Source organism: Pelecanus crispus, chromosome 5 (assembly GCF_030463565.1).
Source record: "Pelecanus crispus isolate bPelCri1 chromosome 5, bPelCri1.pri, whole genome shotgun sequence".
NCBI classification, from domain to species: Eukaryota; Metazoa; Chordata; class Aves; order Pelecaniformes; family Pelecanidae; genus Pelecanus; species Pelecanus crispus.
In genome coordinates this window covers 84,806,351-84,825,453 of record NC_134647.1, presented here as the reverse complement: position 1 = coordinate 84,825,453, position 19,103 = coordinate 84,806,351, and the positions used below count along the sequence as shown (strand labels likewise).

General features: G+C 43.1%; 1 protein-coding gene across 1 annotated transcript in view; it reads right to left on the bottom strand.

Moving 5' to 3' along the window:
- Positions 1 to 10,704, bottom strand: part of EEIG2 (EEIG family member 2) — a 30,502-nt gene extending 19,798 nt beyond the window's left edge. The window contains exon 1 of the mRNA XM_075710181.1: positions 10,537 to 10,704. Coding sequence (XP_075566296.1) covers positions 10,537 to 10,685 — 149 coding nt within the window. The 5' untranslated portion in view covers positions 10,686 to 10,704. The remainder of the gene's footprint in view (positions 1 to 10,536) is intronic.
- Positions 10,705 to 19,103: the final 8,399 nt, after the last annotated feature.

Genomic DNA, 19,103 nt, shown 5'->3' with positions numbered 1-19,103 from the left:
AAGATTTCAGCTCTAGACAAGTCTTTTTCTGTATGTATTTTATGTAGTGTACACAATTGCTATTTAGAATGATGAATAGAAGTCTTGTTTTTTCCCTTCTGATCCACAAAAGAGAAAATCAACAGGAACACCAACACAAAAGAAAGAACAAATCCTGATCCAGTCAACTCCTGATCCTAATTTGTTAATAAGCGATGGGCTCTTTTTTTGTGTGTGTTTATGACCAGCAGATTTTTTGTTAATTTCCACATAGATAAAGGATATGAATAATGGCTTGTTTCAGCAAATAGCCACAACTGCAAAAATAAATCACTTTTAAGGACCTTAAGCATCATGGGAAAAAAAAAAATCTCTTCTTGCCAAATGGAAAAGCTTTAGCAGGAGAGGCTTAGAAATAAAGAAGCCAAAACTCCTTATGGGCATTTACGAAAATATTGAGTTCCATTAATTAGAAAATTGTTTAGTCAAGTTTTCATCTGAATTATTCTGGACAGCCAATTATGACATTTAGCCATATGAGCATGATTATGTTAAACGGATTGTTTTTCTAGTGCAATTACTTTGCAAAGAGTGAAGTAAGTGAAGCGAAGAGACAAAAAATTGTGAGCATTTGTTTGCTGTTTTAAGATGCCATTCAGTCTTTATATCAGACTACTTTCACATGCAGCTACTTCTAGAAACGCCTCTGGAATCAATTGGGTCAGTACGCTCCTTGATGCTAAGGGGTGTTTTCTTAGACATCTTACAGCTTTTGTACAGAACATGAGTTACCTACTCACTGTAAATACCTTGAAAGAGTAGCTTTTTCACTCCATGAGATAAATGGGAATATTGTTATCATTGTTATTTTTTAAAACTGGTAATTTGATGGGAGGGTTGCTCTGAACTTCTAAGAATTGTTGAGGTCAGGTTCTTAGGGTCCAAAGTACAGTGAATAAAATGTCTTTAGAAGAGTTATCTTTAAGCGAGTGCAACTTTTGCACCGTTGCCTAAGTTTTGCTTGCTTCTTTTAGGGGACGGTACATCATGTTCATGAGAAGGTGTGAGAGAAGCGAGGATACTGCAGCTCCACTCCCCAGATCCAAGCAGTAGCAAGGCTGAAGGTGTATTCCCAGTAAGCATCCTCAGCACACACAGAGCTGGCCACACAGACGGCAGACATGCAGCACTGGCAGAGACAGCCTGCACCAACAGCCTCACCTCACACCCTCTCTGGCTGAACAGGACAGAGATCTGCTAGCAAGACCATATATACATATGGCTCCCAGGCTACACCACCTGCTTGACAGCCAGTCCAGCTTGATCCCTGACAGCATTTACACACTTGCACACCTGCACTCGCTCCAGGTGCTGGCACCACTGGCACACAGGTCTCTGACTCCTGGTCCCAGCCGGGTGCCTGCTGCTTGGTTCTGCTCCTCTGGTCTCTCCAGTTGCTGGCAGGCAGGCACATGGGTGCTCTGGCACATGATTCCGGGCCGGTTGCTGGCACCAACACACTCTCTCACTCCAGCTGCTGGCACAAGGGACACACAGGCCCCTATGACCCACAGTCCCACTCCCACGGTTGGCACAAGTCCACTCACTCAGGTCTCTCCCACTGCTGGCACCGCGGACACCCAGGCCCTCTGATGCACAGTCTTGACTCCAGCTGCTGGCACTCAGCCCCCCACCCGCAAACAGAGGGCCCTTTGCACAGGAAAGAGTTAGGAAGTGGTTTAATACGAAGGTACCATAGACTGCACTGATTAGAAACAGGGCATGGCCAGACAAATGTACCAACCAGCAAACTATTTACACCTAACGGGCCTTTTTGTTTCCTTACCTCTCTATTGTTCCTCCCCAAATCACCTAAATTAATCCTTTCCCCCACTTGAGTTCCTCCCCTAAACATCCCATAATAAGCCTCTTGCCCTGCATCCCGTAATGCGTCTCATAGCACTGTGCAGCGACCCCCCTCAGCCCAAAAGGTGCTTTAGTGTTAGCTCAACACGATGGGCTTCCTGCCTGGACGATGGGGCTGAGGGGCCCAGGCAGGGTCTCCCCTTGTCCGAGTCCGCAATTTCAGTTCCCCACCTGCCTCCGTGTCCCTGGTCTTGCGTAGATGGGCCTTGGATGGGCTGATGGCTCCTGCGACAGGCCTGGGAGGAGCTGGGGCAGGGTATATTTTAGCTCCCCACCCTCCCCTGCCTTTGTTTCCCACACTCATTTGTGGGTGTGCATATGAACTTTCATGACCTAACCTAACAGCTTCCTTTGATCAACCCTTGGCTGAATAAACTTAATACAGTTAGCTCTGTCCTTCTGATACAAACACAGTGTTCAGCAGATTGGAGTAACACAGAGTTATTTTTAGTTTAGGAAAGTCTTTTAAAAAGGGAACAATATCCCATTCATATATATAATATATATACACACACACTTTTTTGTACATACATATAAAACCAAACATCTTTCTTCTGCAAAATGCCAGAGCACCTAACGAAGAACGCCAATGTCATGATCCCACGCTACAGAGACAGGAATTAAGACATTAGCCTATAATCTAGCAGTTTATCAACCACACTTTCAGTGCTCTCAGCAGTTCAGGTACTTTACAGTAAGATTTGACCTTTGCTAGGCTATCTTTAGCATTAGGAAGGTATTGTTGGATATAGAGTTCTCATTTATACTAGGGAACACATACTGGTTTGGCATGCAAGAGAAGAATACCCTCTTGCACCCCTCTTACCCAAAATCTACTTCCATCTCAAACTTGTGCAGTCTCACAGTTGAGGGAAAGATACAGGTACCTGCGCAGCAGGCTCCCAGAGCAACTGAGCCACTGTCTTAAAGCATTGTGCGCTACTGTTCAGGCTCCTGAGATCTGTCAAGTAGCTTGGTATTTGTAAAGCTAAAATCCTCAGAAGAAAATTACTCTTACTACACAGAAATGCAGTCGTCTTGTTTGGTTTAAATCCACAGAGCTGAAGTGTCAAACAATATGGTTTACTCATTGTCACAAGCAAAAATATAAACAAGATCACCCAAAGAGATCCTTCACTTTCAAATTAAACTGAAAACCTTACTGCTAAGTTGATAATGGGAGTAGAAACAAACACAAATAGACAAATATGAAATTAACACAGGTATTTCAAAGCAAATAAAGACATCTAGCACCAACACCAGTACCAATTTTGTTCAAATGTATTCTATGCATCTAATACACATAACCTAATACACGTAACACACATGCTGCCCATGCATGTACCAATTCCAACCTCACCATCTTTAAAGAATGTTGAGCTACAAAGGAGCAAAAAAATATTCAATATAACTTTTCAAATATGAAGCTCTACTTGAAATTGTTATTTGATAACCAAAATGCTGAATTTAGCCTTCATATAGAAAGATGCATCTCAAAGTTAGAGCTCAGAGCATGATGTCCAAAGTATACACTGTAGTAATAAACTTATGCAAAGCTTCAATTTATTTCTTATACTCAGGAAGAAATACAGTTTACTTTTCCTTTAATATTCTGTGTTTCCTCCATGCCTGAGTCATATAAGACGACACATTCTCTCCAACAAAAACATTTCTTTCCTAAGCATTGCAAATAAACTGGACAAAACTAGTCATTTATAAACAGAGCTTCAATGTTTCACAGATTTCGGCACTAAGCAAACCAGCAAACAGCTGGCTCTGCAGGAAGAGCTCCACTTGTTTACAGTGCACAATTCCCCAGTTAATTTGCTGTTAGTACATACAAAACTTTAACAGAGCAATAATTTTCTATTCCATGTGTTTTTACTTACAATAAACAGGTTAAATCTTTAACTAGCAACATTTTATGTCATGTATTTCTTATATGTATAAACTGATCATCACATAGAAATAAAGCTGCTTTGGAATACTTTTACTTACGAAAAACTGCTGGTTACAGGCAAATGCAGGGACCTAAAAGGGAATTAGCACTGTGAAGGGCAAACTGCAGTAGCAAGACTGTAGCCAGCAGCTTGAGGAAGTGATTGCTCCCCTCTGTTGAACATTTGAGAGGCTGCATCTGCGGCACTGCGTCTGTTTTTGGGGCCTGCTCAGTAGAAGACAATAATAAACTGAAGCAAGTCCAGGGGGTGTGAGATGAAGGTCTGGAGTCGGGGATGAGGAAGATGAAGCACCTGATGCAGAAGTTGGGAACATGGGGTTTTTACAATCTGAAGAAGAGGTGAAGGAAGATCTAATTGCTGTCTTCAGCCATCTCTATTGAGTTAGAGAAGATAGAGCCAGAGGTTTCTTAGTGGGGAGCAGAGGAAGGAAAAGCAATAACAAGAGAAATTCCAACAAAATAAGGGCAAAAGCTTTCACAATAAGAGTGGTGAAGCAGAGGGACAGGTTGTCTACAAAGGCTGGAATCCCCATTCTTACAGATTTTCTAAAGCTGACAGGACAAAGCTCTGAGCTTCCTGATGTAATTGAAGTTAGTCTTGCTTTGAGCAGGAAGTTGGACTACATGATCTCTAGCAATCCCCTCCACCCTAAATTACTCCATGAATACAGATAGTCCTTAAAATATGAAGGCAATCAGGTGCTTGCAAATGGCAAGTTTATGACAGCAAAATACTGTGCTCCACGTACTGTGCTGGGGTTGGGGGGAACGGATGGACGACCCACAAACCCAAAACAACACCACAACAACATCACCGGCTCTTTTAAACCAAAGTGCCTATTCTCCTGCACAAGGCAGACATAGTAAGCATAACCTCCTCTTTAAGAGATGCACATCATCTATCTCTTTTCAGGAACTTTTTCCTGAAAAGCTAGCTGTTGCTCTACCTCTTACCAGTACTTAGAGTAAGACAAGTCTCACAAGAATGAACCCTTTTCATAATTGCAATAAGCAGTTACATCCCATGCAAAATGCCATCTGGAGAAACATTTTCTTAATCTCATACTGTAGCCCAAAGATGACTCTTCAGATCTGATTTTATTTTCTTTAGTCCGTCAATTAATTCTTTGATTTCCCTCCAATCTATTTCAGAGATTTGATTTCTTCGTCACTCTTATTTCCACACTGTTACTCTTCCACCTTTATACATGAACTCTCCTGTTAATATTTTAGCCTTCATTTCTTCCCCTTCAGCCCTGTCCAGAATATCCATACCAATCCTTGTACACCACATTCCTCAAGCATATTCTCTAAATCTGTTGTCTAAACCCATTTCATTGTAACTATTAATGAAAGGCTGAAGAGGTACAAAGAAACTACATTTAAAAAAAAAAAAAAAATTATAATTCCTGTAGAGAACTTCCCCTTCTTACCTCTTCCTCTCTAGAGATGGACAGGGCCCGGCAGCTCAACCAACAGTCTCTTCACAACTGAGGAAAGGCTAAGTGGACGTTCGGGAATCTGAAAAGAACAGCTACAAAATTGCAAGCCAGGATTTTTATCCCACCACCAATTTGCCTCACAGCACTTGAAAATTTATTTTGTTTCAGTTTATCCAACTGCAAATCCAGTTACAGCTGAAAAGCTATTAGAAGTAGCATTATCCATTACCAGCTCTGAAGACTGTCAACAGGATTCATACATCATGCAGGAAGATGAGAGCGAGAGGGACAGTAATTCCATGTGACAGGTATGTTTTTCTAACAAGTACTTTTGTTTAAAAACAGAAAGCTGGTTAAACTGTGTTACTATCAGGAGAAATTTCCCTTTTCAAATGCAATAGAAGCAGCAGGGAAAACAATGGTTAAAAAGCAATTTGAAGAGTCCAGTGAGGCAGAAAATGTACTTGCTGGAGTCACAAAAACCAGATGCAGTTTTACGCAGTTGAGAAGGAGGTAGCCACGCATCACTAGAAGTAAGAAGTACTTATTATCTAGAAGATAAGAAATCAATTTCTACAGAAGACTATTACATCCTCTAGCCTGTATCTATTCGGAATAAGAATATATTAATGGAAGTAATGCAAGGTGTCTGAGACTGCCTCTCAGTACTCAAGAGTGTGCTGTACTTATAAAAAAAAAAAAAGAAAACAAACAACAACCCACTTCCCTAGAACCTGTTGGGGAAGAAAATGTTTTGATGAAAAAGTTATAGTTCTCAGCCGCCCCTAATCTCTCTCTGTCACATAGATACCGACCATAATCAGCTTCTTAGTTTTGAATGTTGTTTTGTAAAAGAAGGGAGAGAGAAACATCAGCAGTCCAAAGTGCCAGAAATCAGGGGAATATGACCAAACTGAAGATTGCAGTCATAAGAACACACCAATGAAGAAGTCCTTTCCTTGAGCGGGGTGCGGGTAGAAATCGAGCTAAAAAGTAACTACCAGGCTTACAGCTCCTGTAGCCTCAATCTATACAGCAGTGTTGAAAGTACACCCTCAAGAAATAAGATCCTTTACGTTCCAAGACTTCTTTGATTTCCTCAGATCCCATCTGTTCTTTTGCTGCTGGTTGAGCAGCCTGTGAGCAGTTATGTACTCTAGGGGCCCATCAGTTATCTCTTCAGCCTATTAAAATGAGGGCAGTTGCAGACAGCCTATACTTTCAACATATTTATGTCTGCTTTAGACTGGCCTTGAATAAATATGCTTAGTATTTAGTCAAGTCTATACCTTAAAATAGTATTTTTCTGTTCAAGATATTCATAGGTGTAATTTCTGCCCTGGAATAATCGTCTGTCCTTTCATGGTGCAATAGACATTATGTGCACAGTATTTTATGACCAGACAGTGTATAGATATCCTGGAATCTGCACAAGTATCCTGCATTAATGTATCCAGTTTCAAACAGAGACATCTATTATCATTGGCCCAGGGAAAAACAGAAATGTAGAGAGATGCCTTTCCACATAGGAAGCTAGGCTTAAGATAGAAAGTTTTCTAAATGAAAATGAGGTTTGTTAGCATAACCTTGCATACATCCACAGCCTATTTGCTGAAAATCCACCCTTTGTTAGAAAAATCTAAAAATACTATTGTAAAGATCCAGAAGTCACCATCCCTGGAAGCGTTCAAAAAATGGGCAGACGTGGCACTTTGGGACATGGTTCAGTCTAGTGTACCCTTGATTGGCTTAGAGTAGACTTGGTAGTGTAGGTTAATGGTTGGACTGGATGATCTTAAAGGGCTTTTCCAACCTAAACGATTCTAGGATTCTAAGTCATATTAGAAAGCATTTCCAAAAGGGGAGGGCAGGAATGACACTGTGTGGCTGACTGGCAGTTTACTACAACAACCAACAAAACCTGCCCCCTCCCACAGCTCCCTTCAGGGTTTTCCATGTGGTAGAGCCAAAGCTTGTAACCCATTCATTCTTGCTAGAATTCCAGGGTCCTGTTCTCGCACGCACACTCAGACATCCCCCCACCCCCGGTTTAAACACTGCTACTACTTGGCTGTTCAACATCCTTTGATCAAAATATTGACAGTACCAGACTACTTTAAAAAGTTTAACATTTTGTCAGCTAATTAGGCATTTAGCATTATAATACAGAATTTTCTTTTGCTACAGTAAATATATTCACAAATATGCATAGGGAAGTTCCAAATAGAAGTTTTCAAATTGGAGTTCGAAAAAAAACCTACATACAAACACAAAAAACAGTGATGTGTGAACAATCAATATGGTTGCTATTTATACACAAACCAGATTGCTATGTACTACACTATACAAGTTGGTTTTATCTGGTCACAGAACTTCTATACACTTCAGGCACACATCTCTCTCAGCCGGAAAAGTAGTTGGACTCTGACAACAAGTCTCCAGTAACATGGACCAGGTGTTCATAATACATTTCTTAAATATCTCTCAGTGAAGACCTGAGAAGTGAAAAAAATATTTTTCATTAGCTTGAACTTTCATCCATCTTCTTTTTGTCCCACTTCACCATTCAGAGGGATGATCTAGGTACCACACTGCTTGCAGGATCAGGCCTTTGATCATTCATACAGCACGATCCACACAGGGCTGAAGACCACTTGAATCCGTTTTCATTACAACTCACTACATATGGCCCTTTATTCCAATGTGCCCGCCTGTGTTTTTATGACATTTCTTTCTCAATGAGTAAACTTTGGAAAGAAAATGCTAACAATGTTAGGCTGATTTATAGCTTGTTGATATGACTGCCTTTTTCTTATTTTGTTGGGTGTGGTGGGTTTTTTTGGGTGGTGTTTGGGGTTTTGTTTTGTTTTTTAAGGCAAGAGGCAGCAGGGTATTGTTTTGTATCAACTTGAAAACTTAATTCTCGATAACTTCTCCCCCCAAAATTATAATTTACTAGACCTCAGTCTGTAACAAAAATAAAAGCTATTAAGAAGACATGGTCAGTTAATAATTTCCATGTATTATACAATATTTCAGATGAGTTTTTATATTACTTTCTGAAACACAATGGAGTTCTTCAAACTTCTTTTATAACGCTACAAAGATCACTACTTTAAGGATACAACTGCCAGCTCACACTGAAACTAATAAATGTGTGCAGCTAGAAAATGATGGCTATTAAAAAAAGTTTGCAACTGACAAGTTTTGAAATGCTGCCACTGTGATGTTAACTTAATTTCTTCCTTATTTATTCAGACATTTTCTGAATCACCACTGTGAAAATCCATCTGTTAATTCTTAAGCCAAGACCACAGGCACTCCCTAAATTGGCACTGAAGGATCACTGCAGAGGAATTCTTTACCTTCCTACCAGCATACCTCAACACTTCTCAGTCCAGCAGGAATGGGCCAGTTATACACTGGTATATCAAAGTCCCTGTGAGTGTCTTTCACTGCTGTTCTTATTTTTAAGCCATGCCCCCAAAAAAGAAAATGGAAGAATTTCAAAGCTTCTTTGACTCCAACACAATACTTCAACACAATTTTTTACATCGTCACACTTCCACTGACACTTCCTACGTACACATGCTACCTCCTGTCGTGCATATTTTACTCTAATACACTGTCCACATTCATAAAGATATACATGTATGCTTTCAAGCTTTTAATTTTAGCATCATAAACAGACAAGGCAAAAAAGGCTAAGATCACAATAATGTATCAAAAACATCAGCTCAGCTAAAACCAACTCCTTTAAAATAGAGATACTGTCCAGAAGATGTATGTCAGCCTGGGAAAGTGACTTCAAGGCAGTAAGGGCTGCATTAAGACAGCAGTGGCACATTAGTGCCTGAAATCATGATTATCATCATCATCTATTACTCATGAAGAAGTCGCTTGCAAGAAAAACGTTGAAGAAAAAGAGAGACATGCAATGAGAACAGAACACTGATGAGCTGAAGACCCTCCAACCGTACAGAAGAAACATTAGTCTTCAATTATACATGCTAGTATAATGGAATAGTTAAATAAGGAAGTTTTAGGCCAAAGTTTCATTTTTACGCTCTTTATTCTCCTTGATTGATTCTGTTTACAGAATCAAAAGCAGATAATTCAGCAAGCTCTGTAACAGCAGTATTTTAATAAGAAAATAACTGAATATTCATAGATTTGTTACTGATTTCTGTCAGGTCCCAGACTTCTGAGATATTTTTCAGTAAATCCTTTCCATAATAACATTAAAGTAGTATAGTAACCCACACAACATGAACAAGTGTAATGGGAAGGTAGTGTCCTCCTCCCCAACCTGAAGCCACAGCACACCCTTCCTATTGACAAGGTTCTGCCTCTGCCTGGTACCTGGAAAAAATTAACCCGCTTGCACTCTGTTTACCCATGGCCACCAGCAGATCGGGAAGCCACTGTCACGGCAGATGATGGCTCTATTGCTGAGGCACAGAAGAAGAAAAAAAAAGGAAAAGAAAAGAGACAGCTGTCTACTACTGCACTTGCACTGCAGAATTAAGCACGAACAAAGTCAGTAACGCGTATGGCCCGAATACGTACAGGAGACGAGAGCGTGCTTTTCCATGAAACTGTGTGTTAACTCTCCACGTAAATATCCACAGAACTAAACACAGTGAGCCAGTGCCCAACAGAATAAAGCATTCAGGTCGCACAAGCCACGTTCACAGGGGACAGCTCTGACTTCAGACTGGGTGGCAGGAAATCTCTTCCCCTCCCGTTACCCATGCAGTCAGCGGGCTTCACAGCTCGGGGTGCTACGGCACAAGCGACCGGTTTCTCTAGGACAACCCCCACCCACTCGTGGATTCATTTCCCCTGTCAGCGTTCGAGAGCCTCAGTATTTATTCTGAAGTGCCACGACTTCCAGCAGCCGCGCAGAGCAGGAGCCCGCAAGCGCTCCGGTAACGCGGCGGGACGAGGAGCCGGCAGCCCGCCCGCCGGCACGCCGAGCACGGCGGCTCGGAACGCCGCGCCCGCCTCCCCTGCCGAGGGGGGGGCGAGCAGCCCGACCGGGACCCCCGCCCGCCGCACGGCGGGAGCCGGCCGAGCCCCGCACCCCGGGCGGGGCGCGCCGAGGGGCCCGGGCAGCGGCCGGGGGGTGCAGGGGCGGCCGCCCGCCCTGGCCCTCGGCGCGGGGACGCGGCTCTGCGGAGGCGCCGAGGGGAGCCCGTCGGAAAGCGGCGGCCGGGAGGCACCTACCGGGAGGACTCTGCGCTGAAGCTGCCGCCGTCCAGCAGCCGCACCTTGCAGAAGAGGATGCCGTTGACGAAGGGCACGGAGGAGAGCTCGTCCAGCTCCAGCTCCACGCGGAACTTGAACTTCTTCCTCTTCATCATGATGAAGGCCATGGGCCGGGGGCCCCCCGGGGGCCGCCCCCGCTCAGCGCCGCGCGGCAGCTCCCGGCCGCCCCGCTCCGCGCCCATGCCCGGGCTGAGGGCGGCAGCGCCGGGACGGCCCGGAGCGCAGCGCCGGCCGCCCCCCGCCCAGCCGCCAGCGCCTCCCGGGCAGCGCTGACATGGCAGCCGGCGCCTCCCTTTCAAACCCGCCCGCCCCCGCCCACGGCTGGAGGCGGAGCGCCCGGCCCGGCCGCGCCAGGGCCCTTCGGCCGCGGAGCAGGGGCTGGGGATCGGGGCCGGGGCTGGGGCGGGGGTCGGGGGTCGGGGCCGGTCAGCCGCGGGAGCTCGGCCTGCCGCTGCCCCGGGGGGGGACAGCTTGGGCCGCCCGCCCCCGGCAGCTCCCCCGCCCCACGGGGACCCGGCAGTGGCAGCCGGCTGTTCGGCTAACGTTACCTCGGTTAAACCGGCTGGTCTACGGAACGTTAACAAAACACGGGTCAGACGTCGAAATGCCACTCTGAACTTAGCTTCCTCCTACTGTAATTCCAACCTTATCAGGCTCTTTGTCCTGGTGTCGGCTGGGATAGCATTAGTTTTCTTCCTAGTAGCAGGCATAGCGCTGTGTTTTGGATTTAGGATGAGAAGAACGCTGATAACAGGCTGATGGTTTGGATTTAGTAGGAGAAGAATGCTGATAACATGCTGATGTTTTCAGTTGTTGCTCAGTACTGCTCATGCCAGTCAAGGACTTTTCAGCTTCCCATGCTCTGCCAGGGGCACAAGAAGCTGGGAGGGGGCACAGCCAGAACAGTTGATCCCAACTGCCCCAAGGGCCATTCCATACCATCCGGCGTCATGGGCAGTATGGAAACTGGGGGGGTTGGCCGGGGAGCAGCGATTGCTGCTTGGGAACTGGCTGGGCATCAGTCGGCAGGTGGTGAGCAATTGCATTGGGCATCACTTGCTTTGTATATTATTATCATTATTATATTGTTATTATTATCATTACTATTTTACTTTATTTCAATTATTAAACTGTTCTTCTCTCAGCCCAGGAGTGTTTCTCACTCTCACTCCTCCAATTCTCTCCTCCATCCCACCGGGGTAGGGCAGTGAGGGAGCGGCTGCGTGGTGCTGAGCTGCTGCCTGGGGCTGAACCACGACGGGCTTTTACAGCAGTTCAGCTCGTCATTTACTCCTAGCTCCGCTTCTGACACGAGCAACAGATGCTCATAGCCTTGTAGAGGAATGCACACACCTGTGTTTACATTTAAGAACAGCCCTGTGGCACAGATGATCACAGCAGCACACAAGCAACGCTTCCGTACAGCGTACAGTTCAACACCAGCGCTGCTCTCTAGGGCTCGGCATTGTCTCAAAAACCCTCCCCAGGAGACCAAAACATAAGCAAGCTCCAAGCAACCTCCATCAGCAGAACAGTTTCCTCTTCACAGTGTTGCATAAGAAAACCTCAACACGCAGCGTGTCTTCCTGCAACCAAGCATTTATTCATGTGATGAGGAAAAGAATTGTATGATAACGCACGTAGCATGATGCTAAACTCCTGAAACCTTGTTGCAGCTTGTGAAAGTACTGCTGCCCCTCATTCAGGATAAATATGTTAAAAAAAAAGTTTTTCATGGAATACATGCCTGACAAATACAGACATCAGAAGTGATGTGCATGGCTGAGTATACCAAAATGTCAACAACTGTCCTGGAGCGCAATCCTAGAAAAAAAAGTAGTGAAGAGTAGAAAGCATAAAAATGGAGTGCTTAGAAGAGAAATGCTCTTACTTTTTCTGTCTTATAACACCCAGGGCATAAAAAGTATTTATATGCAGAGCTTTCCAGTAAGAAGAACTACAAGGGTAGTTCTGACTCTGTTACAAGTCTCACATTCCTAACAAAAACTTCCCCCCAAAACTCCCAGGTGTCAAGTAATCACTGGCTCTAAAAGAAGCTGTTTAATCAGAGTAAAACTAATATGAAGACATCTTTGGGAGGAGGCCTAGGCATTTCCCCCTTGAGAACACTTTTTCAGCATGCTCTAAAATAATTCTGACAGTCTTCTCTCTTTAATGGACTGCAACAGCCTACAAAATATCATAAAAGGCAATTCTCTGGGTACTATATTCATTAGCGCTCTCTTTGTTAAAAGAAATGAAAGGTGAAAGGTTTTCAGCACCTAAAGGGTGCAAGTTAATATTTGATTGGTAACAAGTTATATCAAGGTATAACGCTTCTTTCTTTCAAGGCTAAAGAACCAATTCCAGAGTTTTGTTAAAAACAGATGTCTCAGGCTGATGGAAGAAATTACCATAATTATCTGGAAAGTCCTATGTATTAAGATCTGGGAAGAAAAATAGGGTTGCATACACAATGAATTATCTGTTAGAAGTTTTGTAAATACAATTGGTCCAGCTATTACACGCTACTTCTAAGAAAATCTAAACTTACTTACTTACTCACTCACAGTCAGAGGAAAAGTATACTAACAACCTCCATACATTATTAAAGCCTATAGATTAGGACATGTCCTTTGGGCAGCCTCCAGCACAAGCCGGTTCCTCCATCCAGCAGCTTCTCAGAAGTTGCAGGAGTTCATGTGCTGAGTGCACCAACGTGCTGTACTGGCCCTGACCAGCCTCACCTGGGTCCTCACCTGCACCCTGCCCAGGGGACCCATTTCAGCTCAGCTCTGAGCCTGCAGCCCTTGTTTGAGCCCTGTTGCAACTCTGCCTGTTTGTTGGGTGGTTGTTGCGTTGTAGTCCTGCCTGTGCCTTGTTGTGGGCCCTGACCTGCAGGTCTCAGGCCTGTCTTTTTGTTGCAGATGTGTCTGGTTGCTGCTGCCTGACTGGAGCCCGAGTTGCATTCCTGGCAGGACCCAGACCTGCCTTGCTGCAGTGGGTGCCTGCTCTCCTTGCCCAGGTACCGTAGGATGGGCCCTGGCCGGTGGGACCCCTGCCCCGCTCTCTGTGTTACCGTGCTTGCCTTCCTGCTCTCGAGGAGGGAGATGGCCCTTGCTGTGCCCTGCCATCCTAAGATGAGAGCTGCTAAACCAAAGAAAGGCGTGGTTACCTGGTGACTTTAGGAGGTTTGATTCAAATGCAATTCTTGTCCAAAAAAAGCCCAACTCTATTCAGGGGCTATGTTTACATTCTGAACCTGGTGACTTGAAAAAGTCTTCTATATTGAGTGTAACCTTCTGGATGAGAGACAAAGTCAAAGGTGTCAGAAGTATAGATTTTAAAATATATTTAGAATCTTTAATCAAAAGATGCTCAAAATAACAGAGGAGCTTTTTGAAAAAGGATAAACACTGTGGGTAATGTAACAATCCTGTGTTGTCATTGATGTAAAGCTTCTCCAAGTTTAAAGCACTGGAGTTTTATTTTAGGAGAAATTAATGAATCTTTAAAGAAGTTGGTTGTTACTCAAGCAGGTACAAGGACTGAAAGATTCAAGAAAAAAAATCAGTGTTTTTCAAAATACCACAGTTACACCAGGATGAAACAAATAATTCAAAAGCCATTTGCTCTCCTGAAGAATATAAGATTTCAGTCACAAAATTGCAGGAGTTAATAGGGAACTTCCTTTATGGACAGATGAAGCCCAGGTCTCTGGGATTTTTAACTCCTCCAGGGCGCTGGTGTATGTATCATTGTTGGAGACAGTACTGATGTGACCTGTGTTCATCCACCCAATCTATTTGTTTTCTGCTGCATCATTTCCCTGCTGTAGCTCTCTTTCCTGAGAGTTGTGGCATCAGAAACACTTTGAAACGTTTCCTGGGTTTGGCTTTAGATGCGTCACTGCTCTTGATCTGACATAAGGTCTGGGCTACAACCTGTACCCAGATCAGCACTTCCAGCAACAGTCAATTGTAAGCACTCTATCTTGGTCATGAGAGAGATTAATTTGGATGTCTGAAACTAAATTAAACTGAAAGGTGAGCTCTGTGGGAGCTAAATGCAGTGGGGGTAAGTAAACTCTATAATCACGACACTTCTCGTGCTGCTTTAAGAAATACATGGTAAAGTCTCAGTCCTCCAAATATGTCTGTACATGTTTACTACAAACCCACAAGAGCAGTCTCTCTGATTACCCTCTGCATGATCGCTGTCTTCATGTGGCATGGCTATTTAAAGCGGTGCTGTAAATAAAGCTCAGGTAACAGCCCCAATCCTATGAGGTGTTCTGTGCATTCCGAAATGGTGATGTGTCACAGGAAAAGACAGAACGCAGCTGAAGCATACCCAGCTTAACCTCCACTGACAATGTTAAATCACGATCTCTTAATTTGTAAACAACATATCTGTATTACAGCACCAATCTCTTTGAATTAAGACATAATACCTTTTTCACATTAAACCAGCCCAATGACATGTGCTAGAAAAGACAAGTACCAGTAAAGAAAAATGTGAAAAATAAAAATAATCTGAATTTACTGTAGCTTGTTGTTACATGATAGTAAGATTCCAAAATATGTTTGTTTTGAAGAATTATTTTATAATGATAGTTTAAAACTGAGCTAATTACATCTATATAATGGAGCAAGTATTCATTTTACACTAAAACAAAACAAAACAAAAAAAAAAACACTGAACTTTGTTTGTTGCCTACTAAATATTTATTGCCTTTGTGTTGTTTAATTATATCCTCCTGTGTGCATCCTGAAGATTACTCCTTCAGGTGACATAAAATTTCTGGACATACTTAACAGACAATTTTTTAACTGTGTAGCAGAACTGGATTTGATCTCCTAATTTAAAAACTACTCAATTTCACTGCAGTCCCTGGAGTTAAGCCAGAAATTACTTTTGGCTCATGCGGTAGACTATTTTCATAATTTTAAGGTCATTATGAAGTGTTTCCTTGCTCACAGAAAAAGAGCTACAGCATCCAGAGCACACCCTGAATCATGCGATTCAGCTGAGTTATCTTTTAGTCTATTAATAAAATATGTCAAGTCTTCTTCTAGCCTCTAAGGTTTTGTGATATTAATAGCTCTTCCTCTAAGTGGATAGTATTGATGTAATTTAAACATTTATTGTACATGTATTGATACATACACAAATGAAAAGCTGTAGTTTTAGTAAGTTAAATGCATTTATTTTTCTGATACATTTTTGAAGTGGCTACTAATACTAATCAGTGTTGATACCAAAGCCTTATACTCAATACAAATAATATAAATGTTACAGAATTTAAAAAAAAAAAAAATCTTATTTTAGACTCAGATCTTGGGCAAAGATACTTCTTGACTTGCATGTCCTTTGTGGCTATGTGGTTCCTTCAAGCAAGGTAAAAATTGGAGTGCAAGATGATGGACTATTCAAAACTCCTTTTTAACAAACAAGGACTCTATAAACGATACATCCCCAAAACCTGTCATATAAGACCATTTGTAGAAGAAATTTTAGTTTTGGTAGTGCTAGCTTCCAAATAATAGGAAAGACTTATTTTCTTGTTAGAAAGATAAATGAGGCAGAGCTCTGGAATTGCATTTGTGGTCACTGTCTCAGATGTCACGGCAGTAGGTCACTTAGGCCTCACTAGCATCTATGTCTTTCAACAAGGGCAATGGCTACCTCACAGATCTGTATCTAACAGTTTATCTATCAACATATGCACAATGTCTGAGACTCCTACCTACTTTTCTTACTGGTATCAGCCAGTCATACTAAAGTCAAAGCATTTAAACCTTCTGCACAGCCCTATGCTACTTACTCCATTTTCAGGGAGACTAGGGCAAATCTGGAATCACTCGATGAAAAATGAGTTTCACTGTTGCTTTCCATCTTGGATAAACAGTTGGACCAGTGAAATACAATCTGTACTTCCAACCTTCTGCCATGCGGGCAAATCAAAGCAGAATCTGTTTGCAAATATGAATTGTCGAGCCATCAAGCTCTGCCTGTCTGTTTTCTGTGGCCTACTTTTCCTACACAACTCCTAACACTGACACACACTATAGAAATGATAACTGCATGATGCACTTATGAAAGCCGAACCTGCCAAAACTAGCTTTTCCTTCTTGCTTCAGGAAGAACAAGTGCATCTTTTCCACATTTGCCTTGAATTTTGGACTAGTGATGCTAACATTTCTCAAGTGTTAATGACAATTAAAAAGTTTTTAGAAAAAAAGTCAATATTCTGTTGAGGTTCTCTTCTTGTCTTGATCTTTTATTTATGCCACTTCTTACTTTAGTCAGTCGTCTCCCATCAGACGCTACTTTCAACCCACACTGCAGGTAAATTATGGCAGATAATCAGTCCACAAACTTGTATGTATTGCCACTAAAGTAATAGTTACATTTAATTGGTAAATAACTATTTTAAGAGTGTGTGTGTGTATGTATAATATATTCATATTCACTCTGAAGTGATTACCAAAATGTCTGTCATTATGCTGCTAGGAAAATATTAACACTCAATGCCCGCAGGTTCCTGTGAGTGCTTGCATATAGCTTTATTGATTGTGTGGAAATGATTAGCTGATGTTGAACATCTAATGATACACAATATAGGGTAAAACTGCCTGAGGTCAACTTAAGTGTATGCTTCAGGTATTTGGTGTTAATTTTTTGAGTGGTTCTAGCTCATACATGGTGTTAATATACAAGTACAATATTTAGTATGATATTCATCATAACAAGGAAATAACTGTACTTCATCAAGACCTCAGACAATGACAATGCTGGATATTAGAAACCGAGTGATATGCAATGGGAGCTTAAGGTAGCACTGTTTCATTCCCACTTATGTTATATTTCTATGTATTACATTCAGTAACTAGTACAGATAGTTACTACTTGTCTGTTCTGATTAGTGATAAAAGAGAATGTTGCTTTATTACATAAAGATGTAAGGATGATGGTATGAGTAGAAAAACAGAATCAAAGGCCATACTAATTAGCATATTCCATTGCTGGGATGCAGTGACCTCAGCAACATTCACTTTCCTTATTCCAGAAAGGAGTAAAGTGTGTTCAGACTCTGCCTATTCCCATATACAAAGTTAGCTGTACTACCAAAGTAACATGTTTATGTTCGGACCTGTCTTGTTTAAGATATTTATCAGTCAGGCGGAGGCAGCAGAGTATGCTTTCATTAAGTTTCCAGATGACCCCAAACTGCGGGGGACTACCTGGTGTGCTCGCGTGCAGGGCTGCCATTCAGAGGGCTGGAGGAATGGGGTGACAGGCACCTTATGAAATTCAACAAGGACGAACGTGAAGCACTGCTTGTAGGACGGAATAGTCCCTTGCAATGATACAGGCCAGAGAGCAGCTCTGCTGAGCAGGACCTGGGGATCTTGGCAGAGAGCAAGCCGAGCACGGGCCAGCAGTGTGTCCTAGTAGTGAACAAGGCCAGCAGCATCCTGGGCGTCTTAACAGGAGCATGGCCAGCAGATGGAGAGAAGTGGTTATCCCCTTCTACTCTGCACAAGCTAGACTGTATTTAGACACTCTAGTCCAGTTCTGGGCTCCCCAAGACATGGATAAACCGGAGAGTTCAGCAGAGGGCCACCAAGGTGTCTGGGGGCAGGAGCACTGGCTCTGTGAGGAGAGGCTGAGGAAACAGAGCTTGCTCAACTGGGAGAACAGAAGGCTTTATGGGGACCTAAAAGGAGGCCTCCACCTTCCTGGTGCCTACAGAGAGTTTACAAAGAAAATAGGGTACAGGCTTCTTGTAATGGGGCACGGTGGGAGGATAAGAGACACCAGGCACAAATTGAAATGAGAATGGCTCGGAGTGGATCAAAAGGGAAAAGCTTCCTCCCTGTGAGGACAGTCAGGCTGTAGAGCAGGCTGCCTGAGGATGTCGTCCAGTCTCTGTCCTTGGAGGTCTTCAAGACTGAATAAAGACCTGAGCAACCTGGTCTGAGTTCATGGCTGAGCTTGCTTTGAGGAGGAGGTTGGGCTACAGAGTCCCTGAGGTCTCTTCCCACCCCACTTGCTCTGTGATTCTATGAACCTATAATGCAGCAACCAGATAGTATTTACATATGGAAGTCATAGTAGCGTCTATCCCTTTTTCAAACACCTGTTAGTCTACGGTCAGACAGTGTAGCACATTAGCTTTATTAACTACTCTCTGAGCAAGGCTGCTAAGTTTCTGCTGTAAGGCTGAAAAGCACTTTCCATGGTTGCGTATTGACTATGCACCAAGAGAGCAGGACTCAAGTCAGCGGCTCGTTTTCACTGCAGCTCTCATGGAGAGCCTGCTTGCCGACATTTTGTATCCATTTGTTCTTACACCACTTGTATCACTGTAGTAGTTCCTTTTGCATTTACTCCACGTTTATGAAGCAAAAAAACCTATTCTAGTTTTTGTTCTGTTAGGCTAAGCAAGGCTAAAGAAGCCACGCTGTTCTAAAGAGCGCCCGTCGGGTCTCTAGGCTGAGGGCTCCTCACACAGCTTC